Source organism: Drosophila serrata, unplaced genomic scaffold, assembly GCF_035046125.1.
Source record: "Drosophila serrata isolate PLE 108 unplaced genomic scaffold, ASM3504612v1 contig_360, whole genome shotgun sequence".
In the NCBI taxonomy this organism is placed as follows: domain Eukaryota; kingdom Metazoa; phylum Arthropoda; class Insecta; order Diptera; family Drosophilidae; genus Drosophila; species Drosophila serrata.
In genome coordinates, this window is record NW_028257258.1 from 1,109,763 (window position 1) to 1,134,043 (window position 24,281).

Sequence of the window (24,281 nt, forward strand, 5' to 3'; positions counted from 1 at the left end):
TCGAAACGAGTAACAGTAGCAATACGTGATTATTGTTGGCTTCTATACACATCTGCAGTGTGAAAATGAAAATTTATGTAGAACTAGCAACGTTTCTCAATAGTTGACAACTGAAAAGCAAACGGAGGCCTAAGGCCAAGTAAGAAAATTAAGAGTTTGCATGGCAAAAAGCAAAGCAAAAAGTTGAAAAACTCTTAGAATACGCATTCTGACAACGGATTATGGACGGGCCAGGAGTGCTCCCCAGCCTCGAGGAGAGCACTCCCAATGTCCTCCGGATTGTGCTCTCGGACCGGACTTGAATGGATCTCTAAAGCTCTATTTTATTTACACTACCTTGATGAGATGGGAGTGGTGGGGGCCACCTTTGGGGTGGTGTTTCGTGATCATTGAAAATAATAAATTAATCGGGGGCGGGGCTACTTGTCATCCTTGAATGAGTTCGAGTTGATGGACGAAACAAACTAAATTATGTTGTTGTTTGGTTGTTGAGTTATTCTGTTAGCTAACTTTTACTTTTGGTGTTTTGATCGTTTTGGAAAGTAAAAGCTAAATGCAAATCTATTTGGGAAATCATACTAGAGGTAAAGTGAGCCAGAGGAAATCATATGAAATGTTGATAGTAATCAAAAGCAAGTACAGTTCAAGTTCAAGGGTCAACTGAGGCGGGGATAAGAACTCAGAGAAAATTAAAAACTGCAATAGACGAAACAAAAAACGCAAGAACTCAAGGTATTACACATACAGTGAATCACATAGAAATTTGTACACATTACATCCAATATTCCATATAGTAGTAGCAATTAATTAATATAATTAGTAGCGTATACCAGTAAGAAAACAAAAATGTATTCATATATAGGTATATATATATATATATTTATAGATATGTATGTATCACATCTTATCAGCAATACGTTTACTTGAGTGTGTATTTTGTATCTGGCATATATATATGGTATCTGGTATTTAGCAGTTCTCAAAGATAAGGAGTCTCTGAAGCTGCGTGAATAAATTTGTACACATTTCGGGTTTGCTTGTTTGTCTCACTATCCGGATGTAGTTAAGCTAACTTAAAAAACAATAACATCTAGCATTTGGATCTGAAAACTATAGATAAACCTGGAAATTAAAGGAACCAACTAAGCAGAATTATATTTAAGAGCAGACTGAAGTTATGGGGCTTCAATTTGGACTTCTTCCCTGAGATAATTCGATGGCAAACAAGTAAGCTTAGAACGAGCAAACATTTGAATATCTCACTTATTTCGGTTATTTATTGCTGGAAGTTAAGGAAGTCTGTAAGCTGAGTAAGTATTGGGAAATAAACTAAACTTTATAATAAAACAAAACCCAAGATAGTGAAATATATAATGAAAGAAATGATATATATTGGAAATGGATAACGAACTTAGGAGAAATCGATGTGAATGATTGTTGCTGTGGAAATTGTTGCTGATACTTAAGTTCCTGATTAGATCGTTATATACAGACTATACACGATACAATTATATTACACCAACATGAAGTGCGGCACTGGCAGGCTATGAATGCTCAGATATCGGGATATATATTACTTTACACGGACGAGCCTCCGACTTTTGTTGCAGCTATACATAGTTAGGTTTTGGTTTAGGTTTCAATGTTTGTATTTATAATGTCGCTCTTGTCTATGGATGTTAACTACAAGATAAACATGTTGCTAGCTATACATAGTTACTTTAATATATATATATAAATATATATATAACAATATATATATATGGGTATATATAGATCAGTTGACTGGAATGTTCAGGTACTGTACTGTAAGCGTTTAAATCGGGTTCGGAACTGTATACATATAGACAAGGTGAGATATATGTATATATGTAGGTGAAATGCGCAGTAGTTAGTTACAGAGAGAAAGTAGGACGAAACAATGGTCGATCGGGATCGATTTCTCAATGTCCAGTAAACATTTAACGGAAAGTTAAACTAAGGCATGTTTAACCCTTACTGGTTTTGCGCTGTTTTAATTCGATTAACCTCCTGTTAACTTAACTGGACATTCAGAAAACGCGAATCGCTTAGTGTGACAGAGTCCGCACTACACAGCTTGTCTAGCGTGTGTGTGTGTGTGTGGGTGCGGAGAAAGCGATAGCAGTATGTAATGAAATGGGAGAAAGTGGGCTGGCGTGTTCCTCTTCTGTCTGTCTGAGTGTCGGGATAATACGTTCGTTTCGTTTCATTTTTATTCGTTGTTCGCTGGGAGAGTCGGAACCGAAAAAGTGATGAGTGACAGAGAGATAGCAAGTGAAGGTACAGGTAAAGGTAGTAGAGGCTAGGTACAGGGAGAGCTGTTTTAGTAGTAGTTGTTACTGTTGTGGCAATAATAATACTGTAGTAAGTAGTAGGAGTAGTAGTAGTAGTAGGAGTAGTTGTAGTAGTAGTAGGTTGCAGCTTTGTTGGGTTTGAGGCTTTGTAGGTATTGAGGTGAACAGTTGTGGTTACATTTGGCGTATTCTTAACTCTTTTCTTTAAGTTAAAGTTAGCTTTAGCATTTATTTTCACAAACAAACGAAAATATTGTATATCTTTTTTTTCTTTGATTTAACACGATACGATACGTTCGATATATCGAAAACAAAAGGAAACAAAAGAGAACGAGTATTTACCTGCGTTTGGTGATCGGGGGCAGGATGGCCCGTGTTGTCTAACAGTGTAGGGGAAGCAGGGCGAGCATCTATAGCAACGAATATAACATAAAGACTTCACATTTACCACAGCAGACCATTACAAAAAATTATTTGAAAGAAGTTGTAGTAGTCAAAACGGAAAAGATCGTAATCGTAATCGTAATAGTAATTGTAATCGTAATCGTAATCGTAATCGTAATCGGAACTTAAGTCAAACTGAGGCATCGATAACTAAATGAAAACCAATCGATTTACTCAATTTAGTCACGTACAATTTGCAGTTATATAGAGTGGTTCGAGTTAAGACTGCTGAATCTGAATCGAGATCTGTGAATCTGATGATGTCGGTTCGAGAAATTGGATATTCATTCAACTTGTTCATCTCCGCGCGAGTGGGGTTAGTTTAACTCAAGTAAACTGAAATCAAAATAATCGCTGTTCTATATAATTCACCGCTGTTCACGAACAAATCAATGGACAACTCAAAATTAAAGGGGAAACTTAAATAAAGATAATGGAGAGAGAGACCCAAGGGTCTCAAGTCACTTCCAAGTATAAGTATAATGTAAAGAGCTTTCGAAAATGTTGTATTCGAATTTGGTTTGCGCAAAGACGTATTCAAAACGAGAGAAAGAGGCGCCAAGATATTGTAAGTCAGATCAAATTTTGGTTTTACATTGGTTTAAAGTGAAAGAGAGATAGTAGATAAAGTTGAGTTAAAAATGATTGCATTTGATTCGATTGTGGTTATTATTGGTCCAGACGTAAGCTTAAGATTGTATTAAATATTACCTTTCAGCCCTATATGTATGTATACTTCTTGGAGTCTCTGGACTGTGTTCAGAGTTCAGTTCTTTGGTTGCACTTGCATAAGCATTTCGTATGCATTTAACGATATATTATTCTTTAGGTAGATACAAGTTATATATATGGCACTTAAAATCGCTTAGTATGGCATTATATATAGTTAGTTAGTTTATGGAAATAGGTAGTTGTAAAAGTTAAGTTATTTTACAATAATAAGAATTTACACTAAATACAGAGAGAGAGAGAATACTGCTCGTATTTGTTTTTTTGTTATATTTGGGATTTGGTGCTTTTGAGCCCTTAGCTGATGCTGTTGTTGTTTTTGTTGTTATATCATTGAACAAAAATGAACAAATATCAAATATATATATATCGAAGAAGCTAATTGGCAAACAAACAAGACCAACATTCAGATAAAACCAGAAGGAAAGAAGAAATTCAAACGGAAAAACAAACAAACAAACACAAAATCCAAAAACAACGCTAAAAGAATAATATTGTTTTCGAAAAGCAGATACTCGTACTCGTTTCAACGTTATCAAGGGGTTATTCGGGGATCACAGGGGGGTAAATAGCTTAGAAGTACCAGTACGTAGTTCCCTAGGTATTCCCTCTAACCCGATCGGATCAGTCTCGTCGTCTGTCCCAATCTCCGGCTGCAGCTGCTCCATCAGGGCACTACATCTTGTTCGGTTCAAGGCAAATTCAGAGGACGACTTTGGGTAAACTTTAAACTATGGCTCGGTGGTGATCAACTAGGCAATCAATTCATTCGGCAATCAGGTGCAAGTAACTCGTATCTTTAATGCAAGCAATTGCTTTGCTAAAACTTAAATGAAACCAGTTATAAGAACTAAATAAGAGGAAAACAAAACACATTTCAGACGTAAGATAGTTGATAAACATGCAAGAGAGAGACCATCTAGAGTTTTACACGGCTAGAAAAAGGCACGCAAGACAAGAAGAGAGACAGAGTACCAAAAGAAAACTAAATTAGATTGGAAACAGGAAATTGGTAAAATCAAAATAAAGAACATACATGTTTAAAAAAGCTAAGTGAAGGCTTATAATATATACAAAGGATTATAGGTATGGACATGAGATAATGACCCCTTCTTGATGACCTTATTTGAAAGTTTCCCCCTTTAGCTTCAATTTTAACTCCATATTTACGCGATAATGATTGAATTGATGTTTATGCGAAAAAATGGATATCGATGCTTAAGTTAGATTGTGTGTGTACAACAACAAGAACAACAACTATCTATGGTATATTTTTATTCGATTAGAATTATATTATATCTTTGGAATCCAAACCATAAACAAAACGAAAACAAAATCAAAGAAGAACAGACCGTACAAAAAAATAAGCAAGAAGGAAATATATATATATTTATATATGTATATATAAAAGTTGGAAATATCAAACTGATTGGTGCTGGAAAATTATTGATATTGAATTTGTACAGAAACCAAATCGCATTAAATATATATTAAGAAAATGGAAGAAGTTGGGAGAGTTGTACAAAAGTTCGCTCGGAATCGTAATGGAAATCAAATTAGCGGCGTTCAAAATCAGAATTTGTAAGTAAGTATATATTCAACTTGTATTTTGTTTCACTTTGAAATTTTTGCGATAGAGAGAGTTAAGACAGAAGGAGAGAGAAAGAGTGAAGATATATCTCTGTGTTCGCTGATCTGTAATATATATCGTTTTTTGGAATTAACTGAACGAAACGAACGAAAAACATCGGGTATCAGAACAGAAATGGATTGCTATAGAGTATAGGTATATATATATATAATTTGTATATATTATCCCGCTTTTTGGACTGGACTGGTGGACTGGTTTATGTAGTCTGGAAGAACCTGCGTAGTTATTCATCTTATAAAGTGCTTTCGAGATTAGAGTATACATATGTTTGGTATTATTTTGTTGTATTTGCTTTCAGATTTTCTTTTTTGTATGATTTTTTTTTAAATATTTTTTTTTTAGCAAAACGAATCAACCGAAAAGTAACCGAAAACGGAAACGTGACGAAACGTAATGGTTCTTCGAATAGGTTCTTTTTTTGCGTTCAGTATCATCCGAGTCATAATTCGCCTCCAACTCAAACGGAAATCACGAAAGAAAACGTAACCGAAAAGGCGAAAATCTAAGAGGATCTGTTGCCTCGATCTTCACCAAGCCTACTTACTTTTCCCCGGCTGGCCGCGTCCGCCCATCCCTGGCATCATGTTGTCCCGCGGCGGCGGCGGCGGACCCCTCGCTCCCGGCCCCTGGCCGCGTCCTCTCTGGCTGAGTCCACCCCTGCCGGCCACTCCGCCCGGCCCCATCTGGTTGCTGTACTGGTCGGGCGCATCTGCCAGGAAGTTCGACGGCACCAAGCCGCGCACGCCGTCCAGCTCGCCCATGTAGAAACCGTCTTCATCCATATCACCGTAAACGAGAATGATTTCGCCCGTCTTGAAACACAATTCCACCTGCTGTAAGTCGATAAGGGAAAGGTAAGTAATTTTTAATAATTTCTTAAGCCGAAGTAGGTGGCTTTGAAATTTATTTTTAACTTAAACCTCAAGTTTTTAGATTGAAACTGCAATAAGTTGGGGTAATTAATTGTTTATAAGAAGAGCTTTACTTTACTTCTTTAAGCAATGAATTTAGCCTTAAGCCACTTGAATTAAATATTTAAAATTTATTTTAAAATAATTCCTTATCACTTAGTACCAGAGTTTACTTGGAAACTATTTACTTTCCAACTAATATTCAATATTTCATAGCAAATATTACTCATACGCAGTGTGGTTCTATTTGCTTTCTAACTAATATTCCATGTTAAATATTACTCATACGCAGTGTTGTTCTACTTAAATGAACTACTAGCTCCTAGCAATAGACTGCTTTCTTTTAATATCCGCCCATGGCAAGAGGACTCACTTCACTGGACTCGGGAGCCAGGACACTCTGACTGAAGCCAGGCAGTAAGTTGCCAAAAAAGCCACCCATAAGACCGCCCGGCTGACTTGCCCGACGCTAAGACGGAAATCATATTGGAAAAACAATAAACTTAAGAGGTCTAGAGTAAGTAAACCTACCTCGGCATCCACATTGGGACTCAGCTCCTGGGGATCGTAGTCATAGAGTGCGATCATCCGCTTCACCGGCATGTTCGCATAAATGTCGCCCCAACGGTCGCGGCTCACGTTGCGCATGCTCTGCTGCGGTGCACCCTGGCCGGGCATCACTTGGGCGGTGCCGCCGACTCCCACGCCGCCGGGACCAACCACACCCGTGCCCTGGTTCATCCCCTGGTTCATGCCTTGGCCCATGCCTTGGTTCATGCCTTGATTCATGCCCTGGTTCATGCCTTGATTCATATTCTGACCCATGGGACCGGTCATCTGGCCGCCGCCTGTCATATTAGCGGTTGTGTCCTCGACCTCGGAGACCATGTTGTGTGGCACATAGCCTCGGCGACCGCGCAGCTCGCCCCAGTAGAAGCCATCCGCATCCTTGTCGCCGTATATCTAATGCGGGCAAGCGGGAAAGTCCCCAGATAAGGCATATATATTAGTGATGTGACTAGCAAAGATCGGTCAGAGGTGATAGCGAATATATTGTATATTGTATCTTGTATCTGTTAAGTGTCTTGTGTATCGAGTGCATAACGCTAACTTAACGAGAGTATTTAGGGAACTATTAGAAGAGAGAACAACGGCTACATAGTGGGTATAGAGTATAGAGTACGGTATGGATGGATGGAGGGGATCTCTGATCTGAGTCTGAGTCTGAGTCTGACGATGTGATTCAGTGAGTCTGTTGTGAGGGGCGAAGGAAAAACATGCACCGATTCTTCATTCAATTAGCGCAAAACAAGCAAGCGCAGCCAATTCTGGACATCGGATTCGATCGCATCCAATTGCCTCCAATAATTGACGCCTTCGATTCGGGTTCCTGGTGAACGCTGATCCCAACGATGTCTCTGCCGGTTCGGTTCTGCTGAGGCTGGAAAGTGTCTTGGTGGTTCTGTGTGGACTGGGTGTGATTAGGATGGGATCGGATCAGCGAGCTTACCTTGATCGTGTCGCCCTCTTGGAAGGGCAGCTCTTCGTCGCAGCCATCGGGATTGGGACTCATCGTGGAGGGGTCGTAGTCGAACATGGCCACAAAGTAGCGTGGCTTCTTCTGGGCTCCGGGCATCTGTTGCTGCTGCTGCTGGCCGGGCATTTGCTGTCCCGGCTGTTGTCCCGGCTGCTGGCCGGGCATCATTTGTCCCTGCTGGCCCATTTGCTGCTGCTGTTGCTGCTGCTGCTGATTGAGCGGTCCTCGTGGTCCCATCATCTGTTGACCCGGCATCTGACCAGGCATTTGTCCCGGCATCTGACCCGGCATTTGACCCGGCATCTGTTGGCCCTGCATGTTCATCTGGCCGGGAACTGGTCCCCGGAAGCGTGCTCCTCCCATGGGACCCTGTGGCCCGTACTGCTGCTGTTGCTGCTGCTGTTGGTTCTGTGGTCCCTGCGGCCTGCCAGGAATCGGGACCATGCCCCGCTGGCCTCCTGGAGCTCCCGGCTGGTAGCCCTGAATGGCGCCGATCGATGGATTTTCGAATCAAATTTGAACGAGTTTGAATTTAAAATTTGAAATTTTGTTAGCGTTAGTTTTTTTTGAACTCTTTTGTTTTGTTTTTTTTTTTTTTTTGGGTGTTGCAGTTCTTAATTGGTACTCTGTTTTTCATTCACATTGTCTTTAGAGAGGTTCTCGTTAGAGTTTAGCAAAAGTGGCAAAGAGGCGTCTGCGTTTAGCTGGTTTACATTGGCGCTTCACTTTAGTAGGAAAGCAGAGTGTACGTGGTGTGTATGTACTGTGTGTATGTGGTGTGTGTGTCTGTTTTAATGGAGCATTACGTTCTAAATACGCACAGTAAGTAACTGAAAAGCCAAAAATATCTATAGTTGATAGTCGAGTAAGTACGAGAAGCTAGACGAGTATGTACGAGGGATTATTGTTTGGGAATTAAGAAAGCACGGATTCGAGTTCGGAGTATCTTTTGGGAGGATATTGTATCTGGGTATCTCTGTAGCGGTATCTTCTAGTGGTTTATGTGAGTGTTTACACATGTTTCTAGGCGAATTCAAAGTTATATATCGAGTATTTTGTACAAAGATCAATTGGATAGTAAAAGAATTATGGAGTTAGAGGTAGAGTCACAGGTTTAAAGAGCTCAATCCTTCTAGGAATTAATTACCCAGCCTATGTTTTACGTTTTTCGAGTAATCATGCATTCACTAACCCCCCCTTCTAGGTAGCACCTATTTATCTTCCCTAGAGACAATTTAATACTTGCTAACAAAACAAAACTTAAGATCTAAAGAAACTCAAGGCAAACGAATACTCAAGGCTTTCAAATACATAATTTGTATCGCTTTTGCAATATACAAGATCAATTATTATCGAGTTAGCTACGCTACCTAAGGTTTTGCTAGCCAACTAACTTAAGAACTATCTAGATACTTGTACGCAAAGTGTTACGGATGTTACAGATACTTATACGACTAGTGTGTGGTGTGTGTGTGGCGAGGTGTGTTAGTCTTTTGGGTGTGTGTGTGTGTGTGGCAATATGCGAGAGAGATGTTGTGGGTAAACTTACATTCTGGTTCACTTGATTCTGTGTGGGTTTCGAGAAGAGGCCACCGAGCAGGCCACCTAACAAGCCGGAGCCTCCGTCGGGCTGTTAAGCATTCGGATTTGGTATCGTTTTCGGTATTCGGTTTTTGGTTTCATATAATGAAAATGAATATGTACTTGTTTTCGTTTAGAATTGTTCGTTGCATTGCGTATTCCTTAAGAAAATTGAGGCGGCTACGGTAGCACCGCTCCAGACTTAATTTGAAAAAAAGCTCTATTTGTAAATCTGAACAACTCAACAAAGTTCAAAAATCTTAGGTATATATTTGATTGATTGATTTATCATTATTATTATTATTATTATTATTATTTTGCTGCTGCAGTTCAAGACATGCTAATGTGTGAACTATACTCAAACCAACTAAAAACCCAAGAACCGAGGGAAATGATAATGTTCTAGCATAAGTTGCATGGCATATATCTGGCATATATAAATCTCGTTGACATAACCAAGGGAGAGAGAAAGTAAGAAAGTATTGGAAATCAAAATTAAAATTAGGAGTTAACTTTACATACATACAAGTTCTTTTTTTTCATTGGGTGGGAAAAGGACTCAATTCAATTGCTTGGTTCTTATCACAAAGACCGGAGAAGTTCGCAGTTCTTTGACATGTAGATTTCATTTGATTTTTGTGTGAATTTTGTGCGATTGTCTCAACAATTTCTCTCAGTGTATGTATATAATATATATCTTAGGTTCATTTGCAAAACAAATCGACCGAAAGAAGAGGGAAAGTATTTGAAAATAAGAGCAGTCCAAAAGAGAGAGAGAACGTGTATATGTAGCAAAGACAATATAAAGAATATGATGTGTAAAGCTCATATATTTAAATTTATAAATCTACGCTTATTTAGACTATCACCGAAAATGACTTAAACCATCTTATTCTTTATATTTCTCAAGTAGTAAGGACAGGTAAATGTTAAAAGGAAGAAACTCTTAAGGAGAGATATATGTAGAAGTGGATAGACCACAAAGGAAACGATGCAATGGTATAGTTATATAAATGAGGGGATAGTGATCTTGGGAAATTCTGATTCAATTGTTATGTCTGAGGGTGCGCGGGTTTACAAGCAGAGTTGGGTTGAATTTCTTGGACAGTGTGATCGGGGCAGTTGGATATGTTTGGATTTGTCTACACGAAACATAACTTATGTACATTCTTCGACACGGAGTGAATGTCGCTTTGAATATATAAAAAGAAACGAAATTTGGACGAGTTCTTAAAACCAATTGCATCGAAATAATAAAACGAAACGAGTCAGACAGAACATTATTTACAGTGTTCACGCGGGCGGCGGCATCCCTCAAGGAGTCGCACCTTCGCCGGCCACTCACCTGGTGACCCGGCTGGCCGGGCTGCGGCTGCATGCCCTGCTGCTGCATCTGGTTGGGATCGTACTGCCCGTGCTGATCCTGCTGTCCCATCATGTGCTGACCCTGCTGCTGGCCCTGCATCCCCGGCATCCCAGGCATACCCGGCTGGCCGGGCATGCCGCCCATCTGCTGCTGCACCTGTCCCTGCATCCCGTGCGGACCCTGCGGCAACTGTGGCCCCATGCCCATCTGATTTGGTCCCCGGCGGGCGATACTGTTGCGCACAGTATCTACGGATGATATCGAGAGATAATAATATTATATATTAGATATTTAAATACCAACACTCACTTGGTATCAAGATGGGCGCACTGTCGGCCGACTGGGAGTCGCGGGACTTGGTGCGGATGGTGACGGCGCGCGGATTGAAAACGCCCAGCTTGCCGATGTCGATGAGGGCATGGTCACCGGTGGGCGAGTTTATATCGGTGACCTTCTTGCCATCGGCGTACACAGCATAGCCGGTTACTGGCCCCGTTGAGGTGGGCCGGTTAACCGGCTGCCATGTCACCAGAATGGTGCCATCCTGCGGCCCGGCCTCCAGCTGGATCTCCTGCGGCGGATCGGGCAGACCCTTGGTGAGTGTACGGAAATCGGCGTAAGCTCCCGGCGCCTCCTCCTGACCGGGCCTGCCCGGCGTCTGTCCCACGTTGGCCGCATGCTGGCCGACGGCCCGCAGGTGCTTGGCGCGTACTGTCACCCGGTATTGGGTGCTCGGCGCCAAGCCCGTGATCGTGTGCCTATACATGCCCGGCTTGACGGTGCGCACCTCCACATTGTTCACACACACCACGTGCTGGTGGTTGGAGTTGGCCGGCAGCCACGAGATGACTGCCGAGGAACACGTTATGTGCGAGGCGCGCACCGCCGAGGGGCCCAAATGCGAGGTGTCCCGCCCAATGATCATGGTGCAGGCGGCATCCCTCGAGGTCTGCCGATTCTGAGTCACGCTCCGCACGCTAATGCGATGCGGCTATAGGAAATTAATGAAAAAATTGGTTAGTTTATCATAAAAAGTATTATTTTTCTAGAGAGAAATCGTCTGTTTAAATCAAGAATAAGTTTGCCGAATTATGAATGAAATGTATTCAGATGTTCTCCTCTTAAATTTTGCATGTCTTGAGTCGTTTTTAATTTATTCGTAATCTCAACATTTTGAAGATCATTTAGTTGATTTCTTTTCGTTAAAAGAAAATTATAATATATAGAAGTTTATGTTACAGGCTTATTCCAGGTGTCATCAGTAGAGATGACATACTTTGGGGGCTCATTCCATTGGGTTTCACTAGGAAGTTAAAAGGGGGATTTATAGTCTTTTATTTAATTTTGGAAGTACCCAATTAAAGTGATTAAATCTTTACGATTTAAGGTCAAAAAATAATGATTATATGACTATTAATAGAAAGAATTGAAGTATTCTGTTTAGGATAGTAAAAGGTATTTCAAGTGTATTGTTATAGATAAAACCCATAAAAAGTGGATATACTTTAACAGTGTGACATATAATACTTGAGTTTAACATGCAAAAACGTAAGAAGATATGGAACGTGTAATGGAAATTCGAATAAATCATCTTGAAACAAGACACAGTGACCTTGTTCAAAGATGTTTCATTCCCAGCCAGGTGATCTTGGCAATCTTGGGGCCTCTTTTCTTGATTATAAAATGGACATTTCTCTGGTGCATTGGAGGCGCATCTCACCCGCGTGGAGTCCACGCCCTCGATAAGTGCGCGTGTGCGTTCGTTGGCCTTCACGGTGACCTTGAGCACGCCGTCCACGTAGACGTGGTAGCTGTCGATGAGGTTGTAGCCCACTGGCTCCGGCGGCGACCAGCCAATGAGCACGCTCTTGTTCAGCTGCCGTTCCAGCGTCAAGTGCTTGGGTGCTGGAACTGCGGGGAGGAGCAAGAAGTGTGTCATTAGCCAGCTGAGCATATCCCTAAAAAGCGGATCTGGATGCTGTGCATCTAGCACTAGCACTAGCACACTAAGCCGAACACGAACTGGGGGGGTCTCTAAGTCTCTACATTGTGTGGATTATACATATATATTTGCTCACATTCATGCCATGCACGGCGACGCGTTCGAGGATCGCCACAAAAACCAAAAGATTAAACATGAAAAGTGGCCACATGGCTAGCATAGTTACCGTTGTCGCTGATGTCGTCCTGGTCGTGCTCCAGATCGGTGTGCGTCTCACTCAAACGTGCCAGGTCCTCGTGGGTGTGTGTGAGCAATGGGTTGTGCGGCGGCAAGGAGGGCAGCGACGTGGTGTCACACTGCATCGACCCGTCCTCGGCATCGCGCAGCGTCGACAGCACCGCCTGGTGGAACTCCAGCAGGTCGTCGCCTAGCAAATACGGCGCAATTTGGGGGAGAAGCAATTAGCATGGAGTCTGGTAAAATTTGACACATGAGGTCTGAGGCACTCACCCACTAATCGCTGGACAAAGGAGGCGGGCACCAGGCCGCGCCGTCCGTCCAGCAGCTCGGCGTCCAAGTAGCCGCCCTGAGGCTCTCCGCTAGTCCACACCAGCAGGTAGTCGCCGGCGCACAGGGAGAGCTCGCCCTCAGCCTCCCTGCAAGGCATTGAAAGGATTTTATTATGAGCTCTGAAAATTAACAAATGGTGTAAATTGGTGTATACGAAATGTGTGACGAGTATGAGGATCCTACAATCATTGGGTAGCGCATTTGAAAAGTGGAAATTTAATAGTTATTTATTCGTTAATATTAAAAATCATTAAAATTACGTATACGACACGTTGATCTTTCAGAGTCATCTTAATAACATATAACATAACATGTCCATTCATTATTATATGTAAAAACATAAAAATGTACTTCCTATACTTTCTAGAATTTATATACTTCCTAGATAATACACATATATTGCGTATACGACACGTATATCAAACATATCAAGGAAGGAAAACAGAAACTAAATTCGAAAAGTTGAAAATGTATACCTTTGTAACCCCTTATAAAATGTATAAATGTTAAAAAATTTGAAAAAAATATCGAAAGTTTATTTTTTGACCGGACATTGCCAGATCGATTCAGTTTTTAATGCTGATCAATAATATAAATGATTTATAGGGTCAGAAATGACTCCTCACTGCGTTACAAGCTTCTGACTAAACTAATAATACCCTGCAAGGCTATAAAAATGTACATCTATAACATATATTTCCCCTATATGTATTACTTCCTTAATAATAACTATCTTCTTTATCATGCGAATATCGCGTATACGACAAGTTGACCATACCAGACTCGGGTATAAAAAATCTCTGCATACTTATAGGCGCGATTTTTCTCTTATATTAAATAATAAATATTTAGTAAATAAATTATATCTTTAACTCAAAAAAGATATAATTAATTTGATACAGCTCAGAACAAAAATCATTTAATATTAATATAACATGATCTCATGACTTGTTTTTAAATGTAGAAATGAATGAATATATGTTTGCCTGGCAATGATTGATGAATGAATTAAGTGTTTGTTATCCGAAAGATTATTGTTTAAACAGAACAACTTTCGAAAATATAAATAAAAAAACAAACTTACTCTGGAGGATCATAGGGAAAGCGGGCTATGAACACACAGCAGCGGCCCTTTCCCGGTATATCCAGCATGTCCACCTGTGGTTCGCTGGCTCCGTTCAAGCCATGATTGCGGGCTGGATGGATCAAAATGGAGGGTTTAGTATGTCGTCAAGGGGTTTTCTCTGGCTAAATCATCTACTTACTGTCGAGATCGAGGGCACCCAGTGCCAGACCGCCACGATTGTGCATCATCGACACGCCGAGGCCGTCGGTGAATTCGTCCAATCCCCAATTGCTGGGCGGGATCGGTGAGCAGGGCGAGCTGCGGTTGTAACGCGTCAGCGGTATGTCAATCTCGTCCAGCATCTTCATCTTCGAAGCCTGTCGCAAGGCGGCCGCCGTAAATGGATACGATGCACTGGAGGCGACATCCAGGAAGGGCGGCGGTCCATAGGAGCTGCCCAATGCGCCGGCCGCTCCACCGCTCAGGCCATATAGCGAGGTGGCGCCCGTTATGCCACCGGCGCCAGGTCCGGCTCCCAAGCCGGTCAGACCGGTGGCACCCAGTAGAGTGCCGGTGTCCAGCAGGCCCAGATTGGCCATCGAGGGATGCGTTAGCGAGGAGCCGCCGGCGCCCAGGGCCGAGTAGCTGCTCGAGCCGGCGGGCGGCAGGTTATGCGAGTTGAGTGACAGGAGGGGCATGGTTGTGCTCTGCAAATTGTACAGTTGTATTGTTCCGCGCTTCTCGTTTCGATTTCGATTTCGATTCGAATTCATTTCGATATTGGATTTTGGTTCGACGTGTGTGTGTGGTTTGTGTGTTCAATTTGGAATTTTCATTGTTTTTTTTTTTCGATAATATATATATTTTTTTAATTTACAGGTGTGTTTATTGTGGTTGTTGTTGGTTTTTGTACAGGTGTAAATACACAAACACGGGATCAGACACACACACGGATACGGATACGGATGCAGACATACATATAGATCGATAACAACGATTGATTGACATTATATAGTTTGCGTCAATCACATTTGGTGGGAAAGGAAGTGAGTCATCGTCGATTAAGAGAGAGAGAGAGAGGAAGAAAGGGAAGACAGAGAAAGAGCACATAAAACGGAAAGAGAGATCACAGTTACACGTTTTTATTCGGCTGCTGCGAGCATCAATCGCATCTAGAGAACGTCTTTAAAATGATCTATGGTCTACGCATGATCTGAACTGAATCGAACTGAACGTGTTGAGCATGAGATTCTGCAATGATCGGAAGCCGTTTCCAAGCGGAATTATGTGTGATTTGTGGGTGGCATCCAATCCATCAATCACCATCAAAAACGTCAATCAACAAGTAACGAAACAGCCTTCAAAAACACAACTCTTTCAAACGATGTACAAGTATGTATGATAGGTATTAGTAATGGATAAATAGCAATATCTTTTTAGTTATTGTCGAACTTGGGTCAGTTGCTCACTCATTTGTTCAATTGCTCAGTTTCTCAATTGATTCAATCGATTCATTAACATTTTTACTTGATGTCTTGGTCATTTGTGGCCTGTATTATTTAAAAACAAGAATAAAAAGTAACTTCGGGAAGCCAAAGTTTGTATATTCCCACAACTCAGCTTAAATCATTCGCATTTGTTGAATTCATATTTACTATTTGCTACTATTTTATGACAATTAATTCGACTAATCAAAGTTTAAAAATCACATAGCTCACCCAAAAAAGCATTAATATCAATTCGGAAAGCTTTCCTATGTTAGTTTTTATAATGTTAATAAATCTGCATACTCAATATAAAAATGTAAGAAATTGAAATTTGTGTCAATATTTGAAAAATTTAACGATGTAATCCCTTTCCTTTTTTTTTTAAATTTAAATATTTTTAAAATTTTTTTTGTTGTCGGAGATACCTAGAGAGATTGGCCTGTTGATGCTGATCTAGAATATATATGATTAATAGGGTCGGAAATGAGTCCTTTCACTTAATTTCAAGCTTTTGACTAAAATTATAATACCCTGGTAAGAGTATAAAATTTAGTAACTGAATATAATTGAACAATTGTAGTGAACATGTTCACCTATTTTCTGAAGTGAACAATAGTTTACTGTTTTGTCTGTATATTCCGCAAACGCATGAGTATGTGTGTGCACTCAGATAAATATTAGCTGAACTTTTTTGTTAAATTGTATAGTATTAATGTTATTTAAAAGTTAATATAATCTCCCAAATCAGGGGTAAATTCTTTTAAAAGCTTAACAAATATTCACTGAGTGAAATAATTCTAATAACTAATGATATATTTAAAGATGATATGTACATTAAGAAGATCATAAGGCTGTTCTCGATGTCTATATATGAAAGTACTGGTGATTAAAAGGATAATGTGATGGATGTTTCAATGAGGCATGCTGCGAAAGCGATATAAATAATGCAACTTCAATGTCAGCAGGCAATTGGCAACTGGTAATCAGATACAAGTATTCACAACGATCTAGTCTCTGAAATGGGTGTATGTGTGTGATTCGGTGGGTGTTATTATTCTGTACGTGGTGTGTGAGAGTGTTAATGCTTATTTTCATCAGTAATGAGACTACAACAGAACGCAATGCGGCCAGCGATCAGCGAACGAAAGCAGATGATCGCCATGGACACTATATATATAGTACAGTAAGTAAACGGATCGTAATCCTAATCGTAATTGCAATCGTAATATACATTATGCAAAGCTGCAAAGCTATTGTAATGGCTGTGGCGTGGCGTGGACCCCAGCCGCTGTTGTTGGTAGTTCATTGCGATTGAAAATAGTTGGTTTACCTGACTTAATGCCGTCGGCATTGTCTTCATCGTGTGAATATTTACCGGCAGGGGTGGAATGCCAGTGATTCCACTCGTTCCGCTCAGCAGCTTCTCCACGCACGTCTGCCCGGCGCCGTATTGCAGTGATTGGATGGCATGGCTGCTCAGGCTCGAGGATATGCCGCTGATTGAGTTGGGCACCAGGGCCGATATGGATGTAAGGTGGCCGCCATGCCCCCCATGATGTCCGCTATGTCCGCCGTGCCCGCCATGCCCTCCGTGTGCGCCATGTCCGCCGCCACCGCTTACTCCTCCACCAGCGGCAGGCGGCGGCGGCGGCAACAGCAGCAGCGGCGGCCACGCTCTGCGAGCCAACGCTGGCGCCGCTCAAGCTGGTGCTGGCCCCGCCATTGGCCATCGTGGAGGCCAGCGATTGTGGCAGGCTTGAGTAGCCGGAGGACATGGCCGACATGGCGCCTCCGCCGCCGCCGCCACCGCTGCCTCCTAGCACAGCCCGTTTGTAACGGTTCAGTTCTTCTTCGAGTTCTGAAAGCGAGATCCGTTCATGCTCCGTCCGTGACTGGAACTCTCCGGCACAGCTTCCGAGGTACTCACCACTCTTTGATATGGTTCTAAATTCGCTATTTACCGTGCTCAACATGGAACTGGGCGGCAACGCTGACATGCTGGCGCTGGCCGAGGTGCGGGGCTGCTCTAACTCGGCCAGCACGCGATTATCCTGCAAGGCACAAGGAAAGTCATTAATCAATGGAATTCGAACACCAAAGTATCTTAATAACGTCATTTACATTTCAAAATATAATAAACATTACATAAATAAATATAGCTTAACACATTTGATGCAAGCAGGCCTTCTCTTCAGTTTAAAGACTATCCCACATCAAGAATCTTAACTGATTCGAAAATTTCAATCTTCCTGTCAATTGGAAAATCTGTCAAAATGGTTGTAGATTTTCCCTTTTTCATTATTTGTGCCCGGTTCGTATCTCAAGCTGCCCAGGCATTATTTTGTTCTCTAGAAAAAGCTCTAAATTCAACGTAAGCGCTCCCAAACGCTCTTGACCGTTTTTGTGAAAATGAATAACCTTTTGAGAACCGGACCCGAGGGCAGGCTGATCCGTAAGGCCAAGGGCTTGGCCTGCAGTCTAGAGGATCTCATGGACAAGGCGGATGCGCTACTGGAGGAGGCTAAGAGTGCAAACGAGGACATGATGAGCTGCTGTGATTTTCGTGACGATAACCTGATGAAACACCTGTCGGAGCACAACACTGACGAGGTGCAGATGCATTTGTTGCGCGACAATGCCGAGCTGAAGGCCACTGCCGAAGAGTTCCGCAACGGCATTGAGCATATTATGGCCAAGTACCGGGAGCATTGCGAAGGCGACATGTTCACCGACAGCTACCAGTTAAGGGAGCGCTATATGGCCGGCCTGGCCGATATCGTTCAGAATCAGAACGAGCGCATCGAGCAGATGGCGGATGTGATGAAACTGATGGTTGACATGGAGGATCGTGCCTCTGACGACAACCAGCAGCTCATCCGCCAGCTGTCCGAGGAGAATGACCAGATGCGCCGGCAGCTTCAGATCAATTGTGGGGACCCGCTGTTTCGCCAGGGATCCCTCGGCTCCAGCGAGAGCAGCACCCAGTTCGAGATGAGCATGTCTACCGACCCAGACGCCTCCGGGGCAAGCAGCCTGGACAGCTTGGAAAGCTTCATATCTTGCCTCTCGACTATAGCTAACGACGAAGGTGATTCCGACAACTGCTCTAGGTCCTCTGAGGTGAGCCAGCTGGAGGTTAATCGCCTTATCGATGAGGCTCTGACCGAGAGCTTCACGAAGCCATCGTCCAGTCAGGCCGAGAAGGAAGATCAAACAGGGCTTGATCCTGCAACACTGATCCTACAACACTAGTCCCGCAACTTCAATAACATGTTGTGATACAATTCGAAAAGGTTATATTTCGGGATGGCGATCCATTTCCGCCTTAGCTATCCAAGTGGATTCCTATGTATTGCCAACCCGAAATATTACTTTTCGAATATGTACTAAAAGTATTTAACACAATTTATCTACATAGATAATATTGATTATTTGCTGGGACATTTTTGCTGTTTTAAGACCTTTTTACTCTATTTAATTGCTTTATAAAGTTTTGCACCCATGATGTTTATGTTTTCTTTATAGTTTGTTAATAACTTCTTTCTGGAAACTAAAATAATTCCAGCTTACCTGCTCTATCTTTGCCATTATGATATCAATCTCGGAGCCTTGGTCCTGGTGACTGATTGTCGGTGCCCAAGTGACGGTGGAGCCGCTGGCCGATGTGGGAATTGTTGCGCTGGCACCGGATGCACCACTGGTGGCCATTCCGCAATGGCCACCAGAAGACACCGAGCGCGCAGCCTTGGCTTTCAGTGCCGAGGTCAGTTCGATTTGCAGCTCCTCGCAGCGCACATTCTCCAGCGCAACCTAAGGGCGAGGCAAGGATTTACAGGATGTCGGCAGGAATAATAACTCCAAATGGATGTCACCTACCTTCTTCTCCAGTTCCCGGGCTCTCGACTGCAGATTCTCCACCGCCTCGGCATCGGGACGTGCGCTTCCGCTTAGATTGCGTATTTGTGCCAGAGTTTCCTTGGAAAGTGAATTTAGAATAGTGAAAATTTTATATATTTCCGCTTGAAAATATGTTTAGGAAATGTAAGAAAATATGCAATTACCTGATGCGCCCGCTCGATCTCTGTGCGCCGCATCTCCGCATCGCGCAGCTGCAGACTGAGGGAGTCCAGCATTCCGTTGGGGGCGCTGCCAGCGGCCACGGCAGCGGCCGCCGACTGATGATGGTGCATCGACTCGTACGGCATGCTGTGGTGGCTGCCCCTCGGACGACTGCAATGGAGGGAGACAAAAGGGATAATCGCACATCAGATGGGGGCTTGCAATATAAATCATCGACAATTTGAGTTGGCCTCAAGGCGAGCCAACTCCGCTTGGCTCCTAAAAATAGTTATTGCTTTTATTATCCTCGCACTCCGTTCGGGCCTCTCTCTTATTTATTCATGGGCCTGGCGACTGTGGAAATAGGTCAGCTGTCGGGTCTTCTGGCCACGAGTGGCACGGCACGCACGTGTCGCTCGAGGGGGTCAGTGCGGTGTGGTGAACTTTGAACTTTGGGTTAATTGCCAGCCTGACCGTATTTATCCCATGTCCATGCACAATCAACGAGGCTGAGATTGGTCAGACTGCTGCATGTCTCTTGCTGCAGAAGCTGTGGCAGCTCTTCGAGTCAGCTTATTGCTTAAAGCTATGGCAGCAGTTTAATTATTTAATCTATGTTGTTAAACTGTCATCTAGTAATTGCCCTAGAGCAGTATTTAATTTAAATAAATGTTTACTCTTACACTCTTCAAAATAAACTAAGCATTACGCATACGCCACCGTCACATTACTCATACGCAGAGACAAGGGAAGGCGCCTGTTTGTCTAGACGGCGGCAAAAACAGATGCACACTCATAGTAGATACATATATGTACAAATACGTATCGATATTGTTTTAGTGCAATCTTGAGCATCCCGTTTCCCTTCTGCACTTTCTTCCCCCAAAAACGAAAGTTTAATGCTGGATATACCAAACTTGAAATCAATTTACCGGAGCCTGCGCTGCATCGATAAATGCTTATTAATACATCAAAGCTCGCTCAGCACCACCCATTGCACCACCCACAGCACCGCCTACTCCAGCACCACCCACTCGATGGGCTGTCCATGCCAGTGCTTATGTGGACCATTGACATTTAAAAGCTATGACAGCGTTTATCCTGCGCCAATGATGATGCTGCCACTGCTGCTGATGCTGCTGATATTGCCTTGCTGTTGTGGTAAAGACCCGCCCCTGGATGGGCGATTGCATGACAACATCTGGCCGGAGCCAAACGGAAGTCTTTGGCATTTTGCAAAACGCCCTTCCGGTCCTTCCCACTGCACAATTTTTATTGGAAACTTCAAAGAGGCGAGTGAGTACATTGTAAATGGTTTTAATAACCAGAAAGTGACCTTGTTAGAGTGATAAGATTTAAACAAATCCAAGTTATATTAACTGTTATATTATTTTCTGATCAACTATTAGCACTAAATAACTTTAAATCTATAGAGACCTTTGAGCTTTTGAACTATGTAGTATAGTTAAGGAATTCCCAATTAAATAAGTTATAACGTATACTTAAGAAATAACTATTGTAACTGCACGACATGTAATTCTATAAAATCTAATGTTATTCCTCAACAAGTTAAACCACTTTCACTGCGTGTTTCCAGGTAGCCAGGCAGTAATCAGGGTAATTAACTCATTAATTGCGCGATTTCTTGCCGTTTCACTTATTGCCCATTGCTCTATACTACACTTTATATGTAAATCGTAAATGTTAAGTACTCACTGACACAACTGCAGTGCAGCTCGGCTAGGCTGTGAATGTGAGTGGGAAATGGAAAATGGGAAATGCGAAGTGAGAAAGGCGAAAGGCGATGGCAAAAGCACAGCCACTAGTTGCTGTTATGCACAGTACGAGTGTATGTGTGTGTGTGAGGGTTACAACTGCAACAACAACAACAACAACAAATACAATAAAAACACTAAGCACGTTCGCCCTACTACTCTGTTACTGTTACTGTGCTGCTGTTAATAGCTCCACTCTAGCTTTTATATGGGCGACAGAGACAGCAGTCCGGAACTGTGCGAGAGAGTCGGTTATAGGGTGGTCTGAGAGAAAATCAGGGAGAAAATTTCCCTTTGCAGAGAAAGCGAGAGGAAGCTACAGAGAGTTGAGAGAGAACTCTGAAATTGGCGCATGTGCAAATGCTTCCGGCACTTAACAGACTCTGGCACTGTAAAGCTTTGCTGTTAATCTTTGCCAACGGATGTTTGCTGTGTGTGCGCGTGTGGGTGTGCGTGTGTGGGTGTACATGTGGGCCGCAGGATTTTTTAATTATGATGAAGCGCATTGCAAGCATTTCGCAATTGAAGTAGATGTGGGCGAAAGGCCTTTGTTGTTTGACTGAGTTGTGAAAGTACACAGAAAACGAAGCACAAGGATAACTTTAAGACTTTAATAACATAAGCTTCAATTTGTGTATAATGGAAGATTCAGAAGACTTATAAAACTGCAGATATTGCTCCCTGAATCTTCAAAAGACTTATTTGTTAGATTGTAAGATATTCACACACATGTACCCCGGAGTCTCTATCGATTTAAGGTGGAATTTAGTTAACTCTCGTTATAATTTAAGGAAATTTAACTTGGTTTTCTTATTTGCCGGTAAATAAACCAAAGGTCAAATAATATTATAATAGTCACTGTAAGGCAAATAAGGTTAAATTAGAAAACCTTTTGAAAACGTTGACTGGACATGTTAATTTACATTTTTAGTAGCTTAAGAGTAAACAATTTCGTACCTAATTCGTATTTTCCAATACGATTCCATGAGCTTCTTTAAAAATTTTCCCCCAGTGCACGTGTGTGGCAGCGATTTTCTTATACTCGCTGTGTCCTTTGTCCGGCAGTTGCCTTAGATTGCTATCCGGCCGCTGTCATTTCCTTGTTTGTCTTTAAACACAACAGCAGCCATAGCCACTTGCCGCTTCCGCTCCCTATCCCGCTACTCCTCATCCTATCCTATCCTGTTCTGTCCTGTCCTGGCTTAACCCTCCGCCCAACCATCGCAAGTGTCTGTCTGTGCCTGTCGGTGACTATTTTCAGCGCCGCACTGCTTGCCGCACACTTTCGGGGGCTTGAGCAGTGCTTGGCACCATTTATCTCCACACACACACCCACACACTCACATTCCGCACCCGCATACATACATACATACCCCCAAGACATGCACGCATACAGCGAAAGTAGCCTACGTCACGGGCGACTTGTTTGTCAGCCTCTCAAACACAGTGGAAAAATGTTATAGCAACCATTAATTAATTACACTTCGGTCGAAGGTCTCCTTTGTCAAACCATTAATATGCCAAAACCAAAGACATTTTATGATTTAAATGTCCTTTAATTGAGATCATTAGGTATATTTTTACAGACATTTCCTAATTAAAACCAACAATGTGTGATTATATACGAAATTTGTTTTAAATGATCAGTATACGGCATAAATTTGCTTTAAAGTATTACTTAAAACAAAAATATTTCAAGCAAAAGTATAATTTTACTGTATTCGCCCTACATAGTTTATAAACTAATGGTACATATATAAAAAGCTACCATTTTCTAAATTAACAAGTGTAATTTCTTTCTTTTAGTATATACAAGATATGAATCCTTCGTATTAACAATTAAACATTTAACACAGTCTCAGTGCGTACTTCTGGCAAGAGGACACATTGACGTCTGTCTTCGCTGTGTGGCGGCTTGAAATTTTAATGAGTTCTTAAAGTGCAGATTAGCCTGAGCCGTAGACTGTGCACCAGGCAACCAGCCTCTCAGGAGGCCCACCAGGCCCATGGAACCACCAGAAACTGGGTTGCGGCCTGGCGCTGCTTTACACTCTATTAACCCACATTTTGGCCAAAGTCGTTGCGGCCATCGGAGTAAATTAAATGGAAAATTCCCATTCATTCCGACCGAAGCCACGTTATCTAACAGGGAGCTGGTGAGGGAGGGGGCGTCACCTCGATATCTTTATTTCCGCACAACGTGGCGTATGCGTAACCGAATTTCAATATATACAAGTGTCATCCAACAAAGTGAAATATGTAAAAAAGTCGTAATTAAAACAATATTCAGTAACTTTCGGTGGTTAAAATAAGCTAAAAAGAAATGAGAGTAGACAGTGTGACAGAGTTCTGCCAACTTTTGGTGGGAAAATAAACTACGACAAACTAATTTAAAAACTTTTTACTTTTTTGTCGTTTTTGGTGCTCCAACTTTGATTTAGTCCAAAATTAAGTTGCCTGAGAATCGAAAAAATACTAGAGAAGAAAAGTTAAAACTGCAAAATTACATTTTCCAACCTGGTGTCCAATGTTGACTGACAAGCTGGCTGGGAAACGCAATTAATTAGCATAGGGACTTCACAAATTATGTGCAAATGAAAAAAATAGTGCCAGTTCGAAACGAACTGCATACTTCGCGGCAAAGATCAGGAATAATTTAAAAGCCCATTGCAACGTAATGGCCTAATGAGTTGACGCTCAATTAATTGAATGCTCATACACTCGGCACAAGTACATTACCATTAAGTGCCTCTAATTGCGGCAATTACAGCCGAGGAAGCCCATTGCCAACAATTACATGCATAAATAGTTCAAGTGCTCGAACCTCGAGTTCTAAAAACAAAACGCG

At 42.1% G+C, this 24,281-nt stretch overlaps 2 protein-coding genes across 2 annotated transcripts in view; one reads left to right on the forward strand and one right to left on the reverse strand.

Moving 5' to 3' along the window:
- Rbp (RIMS binding protein) overlaps positions 1-24,281 on the reverse strand; it is a 31,213-nt gene that overhangs the window by 3,894 nt on the left and 3,038 nt on the right. The window contains 18 exon segments of the mRNA XM_086838895.1: positions 2,658-2,725; positions 5,684-5,972; positions 6,582-7,013; positions 7,561-8,067; positions 9,137-9,217; positions 10,514-10,782; positions 10,844-11,525; positions 12,255-12,445; positions 12,703-12,903; positions 12,987-13,132; positions 14,131-14,242; positions 14,312-14,849; positions 16,930-17,235; positions 17,237-17,457; positions 17,527-17,650; positions 19,170-19,409; positions 19,476-19,574; positions 19,661-19,829. Coding sequence (XP_086695021.1) covers positions 2,658-2,725; positions 5,684-5,972; positions 6,582-7,013; positions 7,561-8,067; positions 9,137-9,217; positions 10,514-10,782; positions 10,844-11,525; positions 12,255-12,445; positions 12,703-12,903; positions 12,987-13,132; positions 14,131-14,242; positions 14,312-14,849; positions 16,930-17,235; positions 17,237-17,457; positions 17,527-17,650; positions 19,170-19,409; positions 19,476-19,574; positions 19,661-19,829 — 4,675 coding nt within the window.
- h-cup (heineken-cup) lies at positions 17,878-19,104 on the forward strand. The gene has a single exon (XM_020962878.2). The coding sequence runs from the start codon at positions 18,009-18,011 to the stop codon at positions 18,849-18,851; it is 843 nt and encodes a 280-aa protein (XP_020818537.1). The 5' UTR covers positions 17,878-18,008; the 3' UTR covers positions 18,852-19,104.

Excerpts from the sequence above, each read along its gene's own strand:
- h-cup (XM_020962878.2), top strand. The coding sequence starts at position 18,009 with ATGAATAACCTTTTGAGAACCGGACCCGAGGGCAGGCTGATCCGTAAG.